The sequence below is a fragment of the Acartia tonsa genome, chromosome 5 (assembly GCF_053477335.1).
Source record: "Acartia tonsa isolate MP-2025a chromosome 5, ASM5347733v1, whole genome shotgun sequence".
Taxonomy (NCBI): Eukaryota; Metazoa; Arthropoda; class Copepoda; order Calanoida; family Acartiidae; genus Acartia; species Acartia tonsa.
The window spans coordinates 1,065,771-1,087,324 of record NC_137264.1 but is presented as its reverse complement, the minus strand read 5'-3'; the positions used below and the strand labels follow the sequence as shown (position 1 = coordinate 1,087,324).

Genomic DNA, 21,554 nt, shown 5'->3' with positions numbered 1-21,554 from the left:
TTAGTAGAGGAAGGGAAATGACAGATATATAATATATATCAATATATATAATTAAGATATACAAGTACTATGGCTATCTATAATACAAAGTAGCTTGATGTCTGTCCGTCTGTCTGTCCCTTAAGATCTTGGTAACCACTGAACTGATCGGATTCTACTCTTCAGGGAATATACCTAATGGTCCTGTGGTGGTTTTAGGCTATTTTCTTGGAGGGTTGGACACCCCCAACCCCCCCCCCCAAAAAAAAATTCCCCCCCCCCCCCATTTTTTTTTGTAGGGTATTTCCTTGGCCCTTTTACGTATTTCGCCAAATTTTTTTTATCACCTCTTGGGGCAAAGCCCCTAGAGGCTAGGGGCGAAGCCGCTAGTATAAATATATATAATTAAGATATACAAGTACTTTGGCTATTATATTTAAGCTATTAAATTCATAATTTATCTCATAATGTATTTCTACCTCTTAACATCAAGAATAAATTTATAAATATAGATGTATAACCAGACAACTACCTGGATCTCACTGTTGGGACCTTTTTCGTCTGCTAGCAAATTGCTTTCTACTCTTTTGTAGCGACTTGGCTGTTTTTGTAATTCAGACGCTATTGGTTGATTTTTTCAAAGAATTAATTGAAAGTCGGCACAGTGTCCTCGGAGTGGGGACATGCAGTTATTTTACCCCTTCCCCCTATATGTTTTACCACTAGCGGCTTCGCCCCTAGCCTCTAGGGGCTTTGCCCCAAGAGATAATTAAAAAAATAAATAAATAAATAAAGTACTACTGGTGCTGCTCATAGTCTAATGTGTTTCCAAGAAATTTTTTTTCTTTTGGGGGGGGGGTGTCCCACCCCCAAAGAAAATAGCTTAAAACCACCACAGGACCAATAGATATATACCCTGAAGAGTAGAATCCAATCGGTTCAGTGGTTACCGAGATCTTAAGGGACGGACGGACGGACGGACAGACAGAAAGACAGACATCATTCTACTTTGTATTATTGATATTACTTCGAGGAAAAGTTTAAATTTTCCTCAAAACTGAATTTTCTTTTAAACTCTAAATCGGAATAGATTTCGTCATAAAAAATTGATTATGACAACATAATAAATGGAACAGTGACAGTTGTTCTGATTATCAAAATAATATTATATATACATGTGAAAATTAGATTAGGTAGGAATACCCATGAAGGGAGGAGACAATAAACTGTAAATGAGAATTGCATTCAAAGTATTATTAACATTAATCTCTCATTTGTTGGCTCAAAAATTTCAGAAATTTTCATTAAACCTTTTCGAACTAGCATATACTTTTAACATAATAATTTTCCAGTAATTTTTGGGCTATTTTCTGGTATAATTTAAATATTTTGTGCTTGAAGGTTCTTAGATGTTGATCTATTCTGGGAAAAAGTGGTGTACATTCACTTCCGCACAGCAAATACATTATCAAAAATAAGCAATAGCAATTCATATCACTTGAGGGGGGGGGGGAGAAGAACACCCCTATACCTCTCCAATTTATTTTCTTTTGAAAATACATAACACTAGTTAGTTAAGATTATGATATGCGAAATTGTTTGCACACCAAAAACAATGCATATTACATTGCTAAAATCATTGAAATATATATGTGACAAATCATATCCTGTTTGAACTTCAGATTTTCCTTATTCGTGTAATTTATGATTAATTTGGGTATTCCCTAAAAAGTAGATGTTTAACATAAAAAAAAACATTTATACAGTGACAGGTTACGCCCGTATTACGAAGCAGAACATACAATATTACACCAAACTACTGCATATAGTACCAGGTGTAATTTACAATTTTTCAAAATATATATAAAATTTAATTTGTATGACTAACAGTAGATGTTTGGTGTGGCACTGAGTAGGCTTCCCTAAAATTAGGAATATGCGTATCCGAGATGTTTGCGTTGCGTTTTTTAGGACAAGGCAGAGGACAATTACGTTAATTATTACCTAATTTTTCAATTTACATAAAATTATATATGTGACAATTGGGAAGAAGATTATTTTATCATCCTTTGTCATAATCCTGAGACTTTTCCAGAGATCTTGATGTATGGGCAGGTACCATGTGATTGCAATATTTAAGTCTATGTAATATTTTTCAGAATTTCAACAAATATAGAAATAACCCGAAAAGTTTCTTTTTTAATTTGGTTAGTCGTAGTAATAGAATAGCATCATAAGCTTGAGGTTTTTAATGCATTAAAAAGCAAAAAGATTTTAGTCAATACTAAGGTAAATATTTAGGTTCAGTGATACAAAAATGCAGTATGTTTTTGCATCGTTTTGAATAATTTTTGCCTTTAACGTTTTAGGTTCATATCTAAATTAAAGTATGCCTTTTTTCTTATGCCATAGACTCGACCCTTTTCTTTTTTAAAACGAGGATGACAACATCCATAAAAGCGAAGCACTGTAACGGTAGGACAAACGGACATTAACACTTGTATAGTGTCAGAACTGAATAATCATAATATAAATGTATAAGAGTTAAAGCAAAATTGTAAGTAAATTTGTTGAAAAACTGCTTAATGCAGAATAATGTTTATGGACATACTTACATTATTAGGACTTGATTATAGAGATGCTTCGCTTATTACATTATACTTTGTTGTCCCAGGAATCAATATACCAAAAATCAGATCAATCCGATGATAAGATCACATAAAAATTTGTTGTTAAAAAAGTAAAAAAATCAACATGTTTAAAATAGACGTACGGAAATTTAGGTAATATTTATAGAGTTGCTGCGCTTTCTAAGTCGTACCTAACTACTAAAGGAATCACCATGCAAAATTTGAAATCGATAGGACAATTCTAAAATGCCTAAATAAACGAAAAAAGCTATCCGTTACGGACGTACGGACGGACGTACGGAAGGACCGACCCTAATTATAGAAAAGCTTCGCTTTTAAAAATGCACGTTAATTTGCTAGTTAAATTTTAAGACATGCATAATAATGTAAAAGATGACGATATCTAACTTTAGCATATCTTGAACGTTTAATAGAATCTTCAAAAATTTTATGTAAAAATCTAAGATTTAATTAATTATCGTTATTGAAAGGATAGTTTGCTCATTTAAATGGAATTATATTTTTTCTATGCCTAATCCCTGCGAGGACTATACATGTGGTGCCCCAACACTGCGAGGCTAACTTGTACCCCAAATAACCTAACCTAACCCTTACCTAAAGTAAAAAACAAACAAAAAAACCCACCCCCTTTTATTTTCAAATTATAACATAAAAAGGGGGGATAGGTCTGTTCTCTATCACCCACTCTTTGGGAAACCGCAGTTGAGGGGTCTAATTACTATATAATAAGACCAAATTCCAAGTGTAAATTGATAAATGTCTCATTTCTTAAAAATTAATAGCATATATTTGTTAAAAATATTTGACCATTAATTTTGCAAATAAAGGATAATTATGGGTCGTCCAAGACAATTTATTTTGATTTGATTTATTAGGTATCGCTGCTCCTTAGCCTTTAGGTTATATTGTGTTGTACTATTAAGAAGTGTAGAACCTATTATCAGATATGTGCTACAAGTATCTTATTTGTTAATAAACATATAGTGACGGTAGGATGTGGAAACGTTAGGTCGGACAAGGCAAGTTTACAGAAAAGCTTCGCTGAAAAGTAGCAGGTTATGGAGCTGCTACGCTATAGACTGAAACACAGATTGATTGTCTTTATTGTTTAAATGTGCAGGCAATACTGAATATATACAACATTAAATTTCAGATATTAGGTTAGGTTAAGCTCCACCTACCAAGCGGCCAGTTGGACTGGGGGGATGGGGTTACATTCCCCCTGTATACTGTACAGTTAGGAGCCGGGTCACTGGCGGATTAAGGGTGGCGGTCAGTTTGGCCAGCAGGACCAGAGATGTCCCATAGAGTAGTGGTTAGCGCACTACGCTGTGGTTGGGAAAATCCGAGTTAAAGTCCCCTCATAGATATTGCACTTGGATGACAAATGCTGTTTCAATTTGTCAGAATATAATCACGCAACCTTCCCTGAGATGCCCTTAGGTTGTAAGGAGGGAGGTTTGTAGGAAGTTAGGATCCTACCTATCAAGCAACTGTAATCGTGCTTTCCCTCGTCCATGCTCCTCATTCATATGAGAGTGCCATTAATTAGGGTGGCTTAATATGGTACACCTGCCAAAACTCTAGGCCAGGGTGATGTAATAATTGAGTAGCTTCCACGAGAATCGCGAGTCAGCTTGTAATGTACTATAGCATACACTCAGCTGTGCGCGAAGCTTACCAACCTAGGATTGGCCAAAGGATTCTCACCTCAAATCTCCTCGTGCATCTGAATCCTAACTTCAGAGAATCAAGGCTACATACATACATACATGTCCCATTACAAACACACTCTAATGTCATTATATATGAATTAAGGCTACACTTACTATAAAACACTTAAAAGGAAAAGTTATAATTAACATGAAGGACAACGTCCATGAAAGCAAATACATGAATTAAAAAATATAAATATGACAAAGTATCGTTAAATTTTGACATAAAAAGTGAGATAATAAAATGGTAGTCAACAAGAACATTTTTGTAAAAAACGCGTTTTTATCGTTAAAAGAATGCTTTCACCTAGATGTCTTATATAAAACATTGACAAAAAAAACTCTAATTCAAGAAAAGTGTCGCTATATTGTAAAGTACCTTTCAATATAGAATTTCCGAACATAATGAACCCTTTGAATGATTAATGCAAGAAATTGTATTTTTATGACCCATGTTCTACGTCATAAGGATAAAATGATTAAGTAAATAATATTTTTTTTCACTGTTATCAAAATTAAGCTTGGTTATTGATAGTTTTATTAATCGAGAAACTAGCTAGTCCAACAAAAGGAAAACAAGGATGACACCATCTTTAAAAGCGAAGCTCTGTAACGGAACGACAAACGAATATTAACATTTGTAGAGTGTCAGAACTGAATAATCAGAATAGAAATGTATAAAAGTCGAAACAAAATAGTAAGTAAATTTGTTGAAAAACTGCTTGATTCAGGATAATGTTTATGGACATACTTACATTTTTAGGACTTGATTATAGAGTTGCTTCGCTTATTACATTATACTTTGTTGTCCCAGGAATCAACATACCAAAAATCAGATAAATCGGATGATTATATCACATAAAAATTAGTTGTTAAAAAATTTTAAAAATCAACATGTTTAAAATGGACGTACGGACATTTTAGTGATGATTATAGAGTTGTTACGCTTTCTAAATCGTACCTAACTATTAAAGGAATCACTATGCAAAATTTGAAATCGATAGGACAATTCTTACATGCCTAAATTAACGAAAAGAGCTATCCGTTACGGACGGACGTACGGACGGACCGACCCAAATTATAGAAAAGCTTCGCTTTTAAAAAGATAAAACGAGAATTGTGCAAAAGGGGGATTGTATCCACCTCTCTGGCAAAATTAAAGGGGCTCGGCTGGACACACAACCCCCTTCCCCCCTTCCCTTGGGACCTCGACTGTTAAGGAGAGTGGTATAAATACTTTAGTCCATAGGATTGGATTCCTCTAAAATAATCTTCAAATAAATCTTTAATTCTGTTCAATTACAACCTTGAAAAAAAATTTTTAACGTTTCCATTTTCCAAAATTCGGTCAATATCCTTATAAATATTTAAAGAGTTTTTTTTTAACATTGATTAATTGCAGTATATATTTTACTTTTGATTGCCTTTTAATATTAATCATTAATATAATCATTATTACTTCATAGCTGTCAAGAGACCTTTAATTGGCCATAAAAATTTTATTAACATAAAAATTTTGCATTGTGATTTAGTTCATATTACCCACATATTGTGTAAAGATTTTTTGTCTGTAGCTTTCAATGACTACGGAACTGGTGGAGTTCTGCCTTTGAGGCCGAAACTTTACATATGGCCCGGGGGTGGTTTTAGGTTATTTTTCCCCCTTCGCTCTTCGAATACAGACCCCCTAAATGCTAGATGAGCGGCCATGAGTAGAATATACTAAACACTACCTAATTTTGCATATCCGCCAATCTTTTAAATCACACTTTATTCATTTCTAAATATTCAATGAATAATATGTTCAAGAGAAAAAGTCTGGTAAGAATATTGTTTTTCTTAAAATCAAAATTATGTGACAGCTTTAAAAAATGGAACACATGTTATAATGTTTTACATGCATTATAATGAAGAATTTTTTTTTAAGTACGTACTTTTATTTAAATATTATATATTTCAAAATAATAAAAATCGAAAACTTCCCGGCTAATTGCTTAAAACCTGTTAAGAAAAATTACGAATGGTTCACTATACTTTTTCAACATAGTATTAGAATAGTGGTTGGTTTTTTAGTTGGGTTTCCAAACGTTTCAACCACTATTTGTGATGTGCAAAAGGGATAATTTTGTGCATCATCATTTAGGATGTACATCAATATATCGGTCATTGTCTTATCCCTTTAGACCCCTCTGGTTAAATAAATATTATTAATAGTTGTTTAAAATTTGCTTGATTATCAAATACCTAGAAAATACTTAAAAATAATTATTTTTTTATTAATTTGATATTGATCCCTATTCTCGGACACCATGGAAACTGTCCTAATTTTGTATAACTTTTGCGGAACATGTTCCAGTTACGTCATATTTTTCTTTCCCGAAAAAGAGAAGGGGGAAAGAAAAAAAAGGGAAGGGGGGAAGAAAAAAGAGATGGGAGAAAAGGGGGTTTCCCCATCTCTTTTGAAGAGATTTTCTTCCCCCCTTCCCTTTTTCGTGAAAGAAAAATATGACGTAACTGGAACATGTTCCGCAAAAGTTATACAAAATTGGGACAGTTTCCATGGTGTCATATTCTCGTGTTCTAAGTGTATCTTAACAGACAACCAACCCTTTTAGTTTTGCTTGTTTATTCTAAAAGCATTCTGAAATCATATTTGACTATTGACATTTTTTTTATTATCTCTTTTATGGCGTGGTTTAGGACTGTCCCAATCTGTCTTTTTTAAAGTTTATTATCACTATTTAGAAAATGACATTAAATATAAATCAATTTAATGTATTATAATAAAGCTTTACCTTAAAAAAAGTATCACCTTTTATTTCATTTTGTCGGCTCAATCGCATCAATTAAATTCATGTTGACTCTTTTGTAATTCCTTTAAATGATTATGGCTGACATATTACAACTCTTAAAACAGATCAGTATACCTATTATGATCTTGATCAAATATTAATTATTCTGCTATGATGTAAATTCAGGGTACCAACTATTTAACTTACTTTGTCCTTCAGTCTTTCAATTGTTATTTTTTCGGCGGCTCTTTTATTTGTATGTTGATAATGTTTTAAATAAATAAGCTTTGCTACTTATATATTTTCTCATTCTTGTTGTTATCTGTATTTCTCGTATTCATTTGAATCCGGTGGATAGGAACCGGTTCTCATCCATACGAAAAAACTATGTCTAGCATCGTATTATATCCAGCTTTCTACGAATATAAAAATGTACAATTATAAGATAAAAACAAGTTTTTTTAGCCCGTGCCTTCGGCACCTCGGGGCTAAAAAACTGGTTTTAATCTTATAATTGTACATTCTATATCCGCGGAAAGCCGTTTATAATACGATGCGAGAAATAACTAATATTATTTATTTGTTTGTGTATATTTACCCCCCCCCTTCCCGCACTCAACCCACTAGGGATAAAAAAAAGAGGAATCACTAATAGAATTATTATATTAACTGTAAACATAACATGTTTTTACATTATGTGTTTTTGGATACGGATTAATATAGAACAAAGAAAGGTTCTTTCTAGTCTATACGCTTTTTATTAATATTTAAGTAGGTTAAAGCTAGAGCGACCTAACACCCATCAGACAACCTACCCTTTGATTGCATGACCCTTGTTTAGAAATCCTTGCTTTTTATTGAAATAAGAATATAGAAAACTTATCTTTGGACCTATTTGCTTGTATATCTATGTAAACATAATAATTATGTAAAAATAACAGCAGAATAGAACAGACTTTCTTATATGAGAATTATTATTATTTTTACCCGTTGCAATAAAAATTAGAAAATGGGTCCAATGGGGAGTTTATTTTCTTGCTATTTTCTTTAGTAGATTTCCCTTCCACCTATTTCCAAAAAGTGATGTGAAGTCCTCCCCCCCCCTTAGTTTTTGAAGGGAATATATGGATATTTCATGGGTTTGTTTTCGTCCCAAGATTTTTTTTGTTAACGGAAAGTTCTAATTTTATTTGCTATATTCCCTGAAGTGTGGAGCCCAACCGGTTCAGTGGTTACACAGTTCTTAAGCTTCAGTTTGACAGACGGACAGACATCTTTTGTATTGTAGATAATTTTATGGATTTTATTCAAGGCTTATCTTATTTTTGTTTTGTAAAATGTTGAATTAGCTGCGATATTTTTGGACATAGTCGAGCTTGTCGGTGTTTCTATCCTAATCTTGTATGGTTCCAAAAATGATTAACTTATCTATTATTAAGCAGCCAAAATCGGCCCAGAGAGGGAAGAATATTAAAAATTGATATTATTTATTCTATAAAAGACATATAAACAAGGATGACAACATTCATAAAAGCAAAGATTTGAATTGGTAGGACAAACAAACACTAACACTTGTAGAGTGTCAAAACTGAATAAGCAGAATATAAATGTATAAGTCTGCAAAAAATTGTAAGTTGCAAAATCTGTTAGATAAGGACATACTTACATTTTTAGGTCTTGATTATAGAGATGCTTCGCCTATAACATTGTACCTTTGTGTTATAGAAATCAATAATCAAAATATCAGATGAATAGAATTATATCATACAAAATTTTTTTGCCAAAAAGTAAAAAATCAGCATAATTTAATAGACGGACCGACCCTTAAAATTTACCTTTAAAGTAAGTGAATTTATAAAGTAAGTAAAATACCTATCAAAATATCCAGAAGTTATTATGATCACGTTATTCAAATATTATTACAGTCATTTTCCGTATCGCTTCTATACCGATTAATATCCGGTGGATTAGAACCGGTTCTCAGCCATACTGAAAATTTATGTCTAGCATCGTATCATATCCAGATTTCTACAAATATAAAAATATACAATTATAAGATTGAAACCGAGCAATACCTATTATCACACCGTTTTATAGACATCTTTCCGTGGATATGAAAATTTAATATTAATTAGTTTTGATCTTAAACTACTCTATTTATTTCAGAATGTTTAATCCAGTGACGGATCCTCCGGATTATGGCACAGGATCCGTCCTGTTCATATGCGGATTATTCTTCTTCCCTGTCACATTCTATTTAATCCAGGTTAGTTACATCTTTTGTCTTCATGGGTAATGTCAGGGACGTATATTTCCTGATAATGTCTCACCTCATTAGGAAGAGAAAATGACTGACAGTTCTTAAGCTCTTATAAGGCAGAATCACGACATATTACCATTGTTAGGTTCTTAATGATAATAAGAAAATGCTGATTAATTGAGTAATAGTGGGGTAATAGTAGAGTGGTAATAGAGGAGGTGAAAAAACTGTTCCAATCCTGAGCTTTAGGAATCTGACATTATTGATTATCTGAAAGTACAAGACTTTCGGTAATTGAGAAAAAATTAGGGGGGGGGGTATGCTCAGGAGTGAAAATAGTTTATGTAGGCTTGCTTTGCTTCTCATGGGTGTGCCTCTGGTCATCTAAAATAAGAACATTTATAATGTACATATAGTACAGGTAAGGGACCAGGATTCTGACAAACAATTCAAAGTGATAATTTACCCACAACCCACTTCCATTCTTCCCTTCCCCCCTTCCTACCCATTTTCCTTTAGTTACAAAACAAACAAAAGTTTTATGCCAACATTACGCCACAAAAATATCAAAATTTTCTGCGATTTCAAGAAGAATTAATTTGTTAGGAAGGTTTTTTTTTTCTTTTAGTGGGGTACACGTCATTTTTACAACCGGCAGAAATACAACCAGATGTTTTTTTTTTGTCAAAATATAAAACCTTATTATTAAAATAACTGCCATAAATTCATCTTACACTGACACTTATTTAGCCCATATTGCCAAATATACAAACTTCTTACAAAATTTATATTTAAACTTTTTTCTTCTTGTGTTTTATGCTTATTTGTAAGCATACCCAGTTACTGTCGAATATACAATTTTGTCAAAAAAACATCCACTGTAATTTTGCCAGTTTTAAAAATGGCAAAGTCCCAATAAGTACCCAACTTAGCACTGAGAATCAAAAAAAAGCTTTTCTAATATTTTAGACCAATCATTTAGATATCTTAGTTGACACACAAACATAGACATACATCCAGCTACTTTATATTATGTAATATACAAAGACCAATATATAAAACTAGCGGCTACGCCCCTAGAGGCCTCTAGGGGCATTTGAGGAGGAGAGAGTCGAATTTACTAATACAATTTCTTATTTTAGATTTTAAAAGAAAAAGTAAAAAAAAATTTACGTTTTACAAAATAGTTATAAACCTTCCAGGGACATATGATAATCTACCCTGTTAAGGAGAACCCGATCGGTTCAGCGGTTAGCGAGATCCTTTGGTACAAACAAACACACAGATACACAGACAGACACACAAACATCCTGTTACTTTAGTATAAGGATAAATAATCTGAAGTTTCTATATCAGAAAAAGGTTTTTTTTATATGATCCCTCGAAACAACGAGTGCGGCACAGAAAATCACATTTACACAGAGACATTTTTTGCAGGAAGGGAGAGGACTTTGAACTGTAAATAATTCTGGTACCCAAAGTTTTTATTAACACATTCGATGGCTTAAAAAGTAATTTGATTGGTTGGTTTAAACTAGCAGTGTTCATACATTTCCACCATTAATTTTAAAAACAGAAATGGTACAATTGGTTTATTATCATATGGGATGTACCATAGACGTCCAAGGGGGGGGGGGGTAAAGTGGGGACTACCCCCCCCCCCCCAAAAAAAAAAATATTTTTCATTTTACCCCCCCTCCCTATTTAAAATTTATCCCTAACCTGAGGGTGCCGTAGTAGGCATCCCCAACCATTTAGGAGGGGGTAAATGGTTGGGGATGGGTAAATAAAAAATTATTTTCTCTTTAAAAATGTATGTTAGTTATTCACTTGCTATTGAAGTAAAACTGCCAATATTTTCTATATTTCAATGCCAAAAAAACTGTTACCAAATAACTTTTTTCATCAATGAACACATTTGTTAACTAACTCCATATGATTTTTATTTGATTTAAAATATTTCTTACTAATTGTTGTAGGACTCTTCACGCGACACAGGTTTTTATAGGCATTAGGTTTATGATAGTTTCATAGACAAAGGATCGGATAACTCATTTGCGTATTCTTTATTTCAAATGCGCTTCTACTTTTTAAACAAGATATACTTTATAAATACATTGTCCGACAGTACATGTACGTTAGCAATAAAAGTTTCTTGTTAAATAGACATCTAATTTTTAATCGCAGTTTAATATTTTACTGAAATCACATGGTTATTTGGTTGTAGTTTGTTTTTATGTCTTCAATTTGATTGAGTAATAATAATTTATTGAACCTAGTAATAGTGTCTAACTTTTTATCTTTGTGACGTTTCTTTTTTAGGGGTTTCCTTTCCCACCTCCCCTCTCATCCTTCGATTTGTGTTACGTCACAAAGATAAAAATTTAGACACTATTACTAGGTTCTATTTATTTTTTGGTGTCCTATCCCTATGGTAACCTATATTGACAAAAACATATCTAAAGTAGATAAGGAGTTCCAACCGTTTAGGAAATAGATTGAAACTCAGGGAGGGAGAGGACTATGTGTAGTTTATCACACTAGTCCCCAAAGTTTTATTATAATGTTTTCTTAGATGTTGTCTTAACAACTTTGGGGACCTTTGTTAAATTTGAATTGGTTGGTTTATTAAGATGAGTGTCCAAACGTGTCAACCAAAATCTAAAGGAAGAGTAATTTTGTGTACCATCATTGGGGATGTACATCGATTAATTGGCCATTGTCTTATCCCTTTAGATCCCTGCATTAAACTAATATAGGACTAGACGAATGCTTTCCTGAAAAATAATATTTAATATGACTAGTCCATGAATAAATTTTTAGTAGCGAAGCTACTCTATAATTTGAAATGTCCGTCTGTCCGTGAGTCTGTCCTCCTAAAACTTTTTTGGGGAAAACGTGATTTTCTCGGCTCCTATAAAAGATAGAATGCTGAAACTTCTTGTCAACATTCTCATCATTAAGGAGCACAATTAACTATAACACACAAATGGCTGTCGGACTGCTTTTTAGCAGGTTTTAGGCTATTTTTATATTTTCCACATTTTCCCTATATCTTTTAATATTTTTGGTCCGATTTTAATTTTTTTTTTGCAATTGCAGTATCAAAATATTTTTTCCATCTTGATTTTAATAAATACACTTCAAATCTACTTGTACGTATTCCCATCTACAATTTTTGGGCTTCGCTACTTATGGATGTTGTCATCCTTGTTTTGCTCTAACTATATGGATAGATAGGTTTGATGAATTGTATAATTAGCCTTGTACATATTGTACGTTATGTATAATGCATTATATATATATTTCTCGTATTCATTTGAATCCGGTGGATAGGAACCGGTTCTCATGAATACGAAAAAACTATGTCTAGCATCGTATTATATCCAGTTTTCTACGAATATAGAAATGTACAATCATAAGATTAAAACTAGTTTTTTTAGCCGGTGCCTTCGGCACCACGGGGCTAAAAAAACTAGTTTTAATCTTATACTTGTACATTCTATATCCGCGGAAAGCCGTTTATAATACGATACGAGAAATAACTATTATCACTCTTTGGTAGCCATACCATTTAGCAAATAATCTTAGATCTTAATTTAGCTAACTATCTAAAGGAACAAAGGGGGGGGGGGGGGCGAAAGTGACACTTTTTGAAACCAAAACTAAGATTTTTGATTTAAATTTGGGGTAAAGTCATGAGAGAAAAATATTATTACAACTTGGTTAAAATACTTATATTAATGTAAAAATATTTAGGTTGATTTTTGTCATCAAAACTGTAAATTTGACTGCCTCATTGAATTTCATGGGTGTGAAAATGACAGTAAAACTAAGTTTATGACCTTAATAAAGATGTAATTTTTACAGTGGATAAAAAAATATTGCCAAAAATACAGTAAAAAACGAAATTGACAAAAACACATCCACTTATTGTCAAAAACACAGTGGTTGTATTTTTGCTAGTGGTAAAAGTGGCAGCACCCCAAAAATATATCAGGTTATGCGAGACTTACATATAACTAACTCTCTCCCCTTTTCAATGACCTTTTTCGTCTGCTACCAATTTTTTTCTGCTACTTAGCTGTGGTAAAATAACCATCAATATTGGCTGATTTTCAATGACCTAATTGAGAGTCGGCACAAGGACACTCTGCGATGGGGAAGATACTGTTAAGATACCCCCTCTAGCGTTTTACTCTAATGTTGAAAGTTTTGCGGATTTATGTGCCCACCTGTCCACCTGTCAGAAACCATCATTAAAGGATAATGAAGTTATTTTTATGTGTCTGTATTATCCAGATAATAACAGGGAAAATAGGGTTAGAGAGATTTTAATGGACAAGGATAATTATGTCCATAAATACACAATAACTTTTGTTTTACATTTGTAATCATATTATTTTACTTTTTTGTCGACATGTTGAATTATCAGTCAGAATCAATTTATTTTTGCTGAATTCATACCGATTTCAATTGTGTTAGTTTTATTGTCTGTTTTCCATGTAAGTGTAAAGAAATATTAAAGATTTTTTGTTGGTCTTTTTTATGTTACAAACAAATGCACCCCTAGTATCTAGTAGCTCTACATACGAAGGGGGCAGATGAGGTGGTTATTAAGCTATATAAGTTGGAAAGAATTTTAATGTATATAATAGATTTGAAATCTGCATAAAATTTTTAGGATTTTTATAAAATTCGTTTTTTGTATAATTCTTTATCTAAAAGCGCAAATACAATTTAAGTTAATTAATTTTGACATCTGTGATTGGTGGGTTGAAAACAATCTGCTCTCTGATTGGAGAAGCTTAAGTTTCGTACATCATTCAACCAATTAGAGCTCAGGTAGTTTCCAATCCACCTATCCTATTGGTCAAAATTAATTAACTTAAATTGTATTTGCGCTTTTAAATAAAGAATTATATAAAAAACGAATTTTATAAAAAAAAATCCTTAAAATTTAATGCAGATTTCAATTCTATTATATACACTAAAATTCTTTCCAACTTATATAGCTTAGTGGTTTTAGGTTTATGTTCTGTCCAATCACTCCCCGAGATGCTAGGTTAAATATAAAATTGAAATAGCTAAAACGTTCTTGGGACCTAAGTTGAGCTTCTCTAAAATGAAGAGCACAACAAATTGATCTTGAAGGACAAGCAAAAAACCTTACTACTTTATATAGAAGGATGTCCATAACCATACTAATAATATATGCTTTCAAAAAAGTTCTCATAAAAAAAACACACTGTATATATAAATGATTTATTAACTTCAGTATACCTTCATCTACAGTCTTAGCAAATTTTCTAAATTGTGGGTTTTGGATGATTTTTCTGTCCTGTAGATTCTGTAATTCGCTGTCCATTGATCCGTGAGTTTTATTATCCTGCAGGTTATGTCTGCCAAATCCTTTCATACACCACAGATAATGGATTTACAATATTACCTGGAGCATTCCTACTCTAGTTTTTGTCAAGCATTGTACACTAACAAACAAATACACACACATACACACACATATCACACATACATATCACACATACTCACACATACATACATCATGCCAGTTAAAAGAAAATAAGGTATTATATATCCCACACAATTTCTTTGATCCAAATAACAATTACAATTAATTATATAGGGAGCGAGGGGACATTGTGCTGTTTATTACACTAGTCTCCAAAGTTTTAAGATTTTGACGCTTTCTTATTCGTGGGCTTAACAACTTTGGGAACTATTACTGAATTTTGATTGGTTTGTGTCCAAACTTTTCAACCTCTATTTGTAATCTAATGTAATAATCATAATTGGCGTTGCACATCAATTTGTCGGCCATTATCAATATTATATCCCTTTAGACCCCTTCTTAATTATTGAATTCATATCTTCACTAAATCTTCACCCTTAAGGACAAAGCAAAATGCTTTTGGTCCTGAGATTCATTACAGATATTTAATTCTTTTAAATAGCATCGTTTGTGTAATGTAATTTACCAGTGATCTTTAGGGATAATAAAATGGCCAATAAAATGATGTTAATCCCAAATGATGATACACAAATTTACCCCTTTCAAAGTTGTTAAGCCAACGAATAAGAAAGCTTTTATTTAAAAAAAAAACCCCTTCCCTGGTAATTTCCACTACGATAGATGTACGGACAATATAAAAAATGATCAATTATAGATACTTATTGATCATTGAATTTATAACATTTATCTTTAATAGCAAGTAAGAAAATGTCTTTTCTTATAGATGTATCTAATATGCATCTATTCTACACCTATTTGAGTTTATTTTATTTTATAAACTATGTTTCTTTGGATAAAACTACCCTTGTTAAAAAAAATATTTTTGTGATATCCTATTATATAAAGTAGTAAGCGTTTTTTGTCTGTGCCGGAGGATCTCGCTAACCGCTGAACTGATATTGTTCTCCTTTACAATAAAGCTTTTTATAGGTCCTGGGAAGGTTTTAAACTATTTTTGGGGAGGGTGTCTTCACCCCCCCCCCCCAAAAAAAAAAAATATTTTTTTTTTAACATTTTGAAACTCAAATATTAAATGGGATGCGGTCGACTTTTCCCCCTTCTACCTTAAGTGCCCCTAGAGGCTTCTAGGGGGCGTAGCCGCTAGTTTTTCTATAAAATAAGATTTTTTGTGTGTCTAGTCCTAATAAGAGACACATACATTGATGAATCAAATATAATAAGATGATGTTAATAAGATTATTTCATATTGCATGGAATTATTGAATGGTGTGCAATATCTTCTTATAAAATCGAGTCAAATTCAATCACCACCAAATGTCAAAGTCTACAATATACAGTGTGTTTTTTTTATAAGAACTTTTTTTAAAGCAATTTTACCCTACTTATAGTTATCAGAATTTAATGATTATTGGCTTATTTTCTTCGTTTTTTTAATGCAATTAATAGAACAACAAAAAAATATTTCAGTTTTAATTTAAAAAGTACAGTAAAATCTAGAATTCAAAACTTAGGTGTCAACATCTAAAAATGGTTTTAGCACATTTTTCTTATGCTCAGGTCATATCTCAACCAGGGAGGGAGTACTGACCCCCCAAAGTTGACTACAGAAAATCGAAATTTTTTCTTGCAAAGGGTAGAAGATTTAGGCATAAGAAAAATGCGCTAAAACCATTTTTAGATGTTGACACCTAAGTTTTGAATTCTAGATTTTACTGTACTTTTAAAATAAAAGCTGAAATATTTTTTTGTTGTTCTATTAATTGCATTAAAAAACGAAGAAAATAAGCCATTAATCATTAGATTCTAATAAGTTGAAGTAAGGTAAAATTGCTTTCAAAAAAGTTCTCATAAAAAAACACACTGTAGAATGCATATGACATGAACATTGGTGCGCTTCTAATATTATATGTATAATGAGATAATCAGCATTAAAAATTAACACTTTTTGGGCTAAAATTAAGACATCCATTACTTATATTTATAAAGCCACAACGCTCTTTTTGTGATGTGAAATGTTTGGTACATATTCGGATGTGATTGGTCACCAATAATCAGATTAGTCATCATGTCTAACAAAAATAAAAAAAGGCGGTTTCCCCCATATTATATCTGCATACACTAAAAAAACTTTATAAAAATCCATAGGTATTTTTTATGCTTATTTTAAGTTAGGGTACGTTATGCTTAGAAGAGCCCTGCATGCTCCTCTTAGAATTATGAGGGGGGGGGGGGGGGAGGAGTAATAGAAGAGAAATAGATTTAAAGGAAAGCACCTAAATATTTTCTTCTTATTTGAAAAATTTTGTTTGTTAGGCTAATTTATTTTAATTGTACTGGCATTTTGACTTATCTTCCCTAACGGATCTTTGTCTGAGGATCTCGCTGACCGACAATGGTTCTCTTTTACAAAGTTGCTTCTCATAGGTCCTGTGAAGGTTTATAACTATTTTGGGAAAAGTTACCAACTTCCTCCCAATCGCACCTAGATAAAGATGCCCCATGCCCCCGATTTTTTTGTTTGAAAATGCCCCTAGAGGCCTCTAGGGGCGTATCCGCTAGTTTAGGTTTACAATATTATTGTCTTATTGCTGCTGCGCCACTTGTGGACATATTGTCCCTGTATAGTTACATAATTTTCTTTTCTTTTTTCAGAAATTTTTGCGACTGAGCGCTACGGGTGAATGGTTGGTGAAACAATACAACCTCTCACCATTCAAAATTTATGATATCAGTAACAAGTTAACAAGTAGTGTCTTTGCCTTTCTAGGTAGGATTTTTTTAAATTTAAGACTAGAATAACAAGGATGACAAAGTAAAGCTTTGTAAAAGCGACATATAAATATATAAGTCTAAACAAGATTGTAAGTAAAGAGGACTATCCACGAACAAGAGCAAGTGATTCTAAGCATCTTCCAGCATTGACCCATAGTATTTTTTTTAGTAAATATACTAGGTTTATGTTTAATATTTGCTATATTGACAAAAAAGTTAGGTTTCACCATGGTTTTATATGAAAAAACTTTGAAGTGTTAAGCATTGTTTGGTGCAATATTATCGAATGTTTTGATGAGTTCAAACTGTTGTTTAAAAGCTTTGACACAAAATTATATAATTGTGATTAAAACTGTATATTTAGAGAAGGGGTCGGTAACTTGTCAACAGTTTAATTAATGTACTTTTGCAATTTACAACATTTGATGCTTTTCTGCAGTGTTATTTTATTTTGTCCTTTGAACTCAACAAAGCATTTTATGATATTGCTTTAAAAATTTCTGTACATTTCAAAGTTTTTTCATATTAAACCATGGTGAAACCTATATTTTAGTCGATAAAGCAAATATTAAACATAAACCTAGTATATTCACTAAAATAATACTATGAGTCAATGCTGGAAGATGCTTAGAATCACTTGCTCTTGTTCGTGGATAGTCCTCTTTGTTGCAAAACTGCTTAAATACAGAATATGTATGTGGACAAACTTGCTTACAGTTTTAGGGCTTGATTATAGAGAATCTTTGCTTATAACATTGAACTATGTTGCAGTGGCGTGCGAACCGAAGGGGGCATTTGGGGCAATCGCCCCCCCCCTAGCGACCAAAACGCCCCCCCCTGCCCCCCCCTAGCAACCGCCCCCCCCTAAATGTTAAAAAATGCCCCATTTTGCCCCCCCCCCTGGTCAACAAAAATGCCCCTATTTGCCCCCTACCCTACAAAAAGCAAAACTATCCCGGTTTCCAAAAAAAAGATCAAGAAATACTCCAAAAAAAAATTTTTGGCGCTTCGCGCCAACCAGACAGTTAGGTTATAACCTTTTTTCACTGAACATAACAAACCAGGTTATAGGAAGTATTTTATTTTGTATAATATAAACTTTTTACCAAAGAAATTTTGTACATCCCCAATGATGATACAAAAAATTACCCCTTATATAGATTACAATTATTGGATGAAATGTATGGAAACTCGACTTAATTAACCAACCAATCAAAATTCCATTAAAGTCCCCAAAGTTGTTGAGCCAACGAATAAGAAATTTTTATATGAAATATTGGGGACAAGTGTAATAAATAGCCCAAAAACCCCTCCCTCCCTGCATATTTGAAGAAAAAAATTTGCGCTTCGCGCCCTTCCAAATGGTTTCTGCTATGAAATATTGGGGACTAGTGTAATAAATAGCCCAAAAAACCCTCCATCCCTGCATATTTGAAGAAAAAAATTTGCGCTTCGCGCCGTTCCAAATGGTTTCTGCTATGAAATATTGGGGACAAGTGTAATAAATAGCCCAAAAACCCCTCCCTCCCTGCATATTTGAAGAAAAAAATTTGCGCTTCGCGCCCTTCCAAATGGTTTCTGCTATGAAATATTGGGGACTAGTGTAATAAATAGCCCAAAAACCCCTCCCTCCCTGCATATTTGAAGAAAAAAATTTGCGCTTCGCGCCCTTCCAAATGGTTTCTGCTATGAAGTATTGGGGACTAGTGTAATAAATAGCCCAAAAACCCCTCCCTCCCTGCATATTTGAAGAAAAAAAATTGCGCTTCGCGCCCTTCCAAATGGTTTCTGCTATGAAATATTGGGGACTAGTGTACTAAATAGCCCAAAAACCCCTCCCTCCCTGCATATTTGAAGAAAAAAATTTGCGCTTCGCGCCTTTCCAAATGGTTTCTGCTATGAAATATTGGGGACTAGTGTAATAAATAGCCCAAAAACTCCTCCCTCCCTGCATATTTGAAGAAAAAACTTTGCAATTCGCGCCCTTCCAAATGGTTTCTGCTATGAAATATTGGGGACTAGTGTAATAAATAGCCCAAAAACCCCTCCCTCTCTGCATATTTGAAGAAAAAAATTTGCGCTTCACGCCCTTGCAAATGGTTTCTGCTATGAAATATTGGGGACTAGTGTACTAAATAGCCCAAAAACCCCTCCCTCCCTGCATATTTGAAGAAAAAAATTTGCGCTTCGCGCCCTTCTAAATGGTTTCTGCTTTTTATCACAATGGAAGGACAAGTAATTTTTTTTTATATTTTACATAGTTCATTATATTTTGGTTTTTATGGTACGATAAATTTTTTTGTGGATTATGATATTAAAAAAAAATTTTTTTTCGCTGTTTCGAGCATCCAGTATGTAATTTACTTTGACTGTCATCACACAACATACAGGAAAAAGGATTTGTGACTTTTTCTACCTAAAATATATATTTATTTCAACAGATGCTCTTTAAATCTACTTATGTATTCTTATTAATGATTTTTGTGCTTTGCTACTTAAAGATGTTGTCATCCTTGTTGTCATACAATAAAGAAATATTTAAAATCATTTTTTCATAGGTATTAGGTTAATTTTTGGTAAATTATTTCCAAAATGAGTGTTTTTATCCCCTCCCCCCCCCCAATTTTTTTTAATGGGGTTATTCATCCTTCCTGCTGAGATTTTATAACATCCCCTTCCACCCATTAAAAATGTTTTGTGGTGGAGGGGGGGGGGGAAAGGTTAATTTATCTTCTGTACTATTTTTTCAAAGATGCTTTCTAGCTCCCTGGGGAAGAAGGGATAAGGACTAGGAGGCCCATAATCAAATAATCCCACCCCTTAAAACGCCCTTAATTAAAATTAGTATATATAATCAAAATGCCCCCCCCTAAAGCAAAGTGCCCCCCCGGGGCACTTTGATTTAGGGGGGGGCAAAATTTTACAAAATCTTCAAAATGCCCCCACCTAGACAAAGTGCTTCGCACGCCACTGCTATGTTGTCCTAGGAATCAGTATTCCAAAAATCAGTTGGGATAATAATTTAATACTTAATTGTACTGTTATATTATTTACCATGCAAAGTTTGAAACCGATAGGACAACTCTAACATGTCTAAATTAACGAAAAGAGCTAACCATTATCACGGACGGACCCTAATTATAGAAGGGCTTCGCTTTCAAAAAGTCATTACACTTTACAACTTTTGTCTGCGGTTGGTGGACAAATGTGGATCGCCGCATAAACGGCCCTAAAAGATCATGAAAACACCTGATAAAATGTACAAATAAAATATTATTATTTTTGCGATAGCGTGTTTTCGCATTCGTTGCGATTTCTGCACATTTTAGGATATTTGTCATTATAAAACTTTTTGGGCCTATTTTGTCAGTTATATTAGTTTATAGTTGCTAGAGGCTAAAAGTTGTATATAACAAAATATTTCAAAATTTGATATTCTTCAAAATACTTCAAAATTTTAGTAATCAAATATTTGGCAATTTACTTTTAGATAGTCGAGTACAGGTACCTAATTAGGTTAGATTATATTGGGTAATGAGAAGCCCCACAGGGTTAGAACCCCTCTAGTATTTAGGCACTTAAGTTTTAAAAAAAGAGAGGGGAAAGAAAGCGCTAAATACTTACTAAATATTTTAGGTTAACTACATTTTGTTCAATTTATTTGAAAATATTAAAAAACTAAATTTCATTATTCCCTATTCAAATAAAAGCGAAGCACTGAAACGGTAGGACAAACGGACATTAACACTTGTATAGTGTCTGAACTGAATAATCAGAATATAAAAGTATAAGAATCGACGCAAAATTGTAAGTAAATTTGTTGAAAAAGTGCTTGATACAGGATAATGTTTATGGACGGACATCAGGGGCGTCCAAGCTTTTTTTTTTGGGGGG

At 32.9% G+C, this 21,554-nt stretch overlaps 2 protein-coding genes across 2 annotated transcripts in view; one reads left to right on the top strand and one right to left on the bottom strand.

Moving 5' to 3' along the window:
- Window positions 1-21,554, bottom strand: part of LOC145318490 (uncharacterized) — a 221,458-nt gene that overhangs the window by 152,450 nt on the left and 47,454 nt on the right. The gene's annotated exons all lie outside the window — the stretch shown is intronic.
- LOC145318497 (TLC domain-containing protein 3A-like) overlaps window positions 1-21,554 on the top strand; it is a 37,760-nt gene that overhangs the window by 414 nt on the left and 15,792 nt on the right. Inside the window, exons 2-3 of the mRNA XM_080159776.1 lie at window positions 9,304-9,403; window positions 17,541-17,655. Coding sequence (XP_080015902.1) covers window positions 9,305-9,403; window positions 17,541-17,655 — 214 coding nt within the window. The 5' untranslated portion in view covers window position 9,304. The remainder of the gene's footprint in view (window positions 1-9,303; window positions 9,404-17,540; window positions 17,656-21,554) is intronic.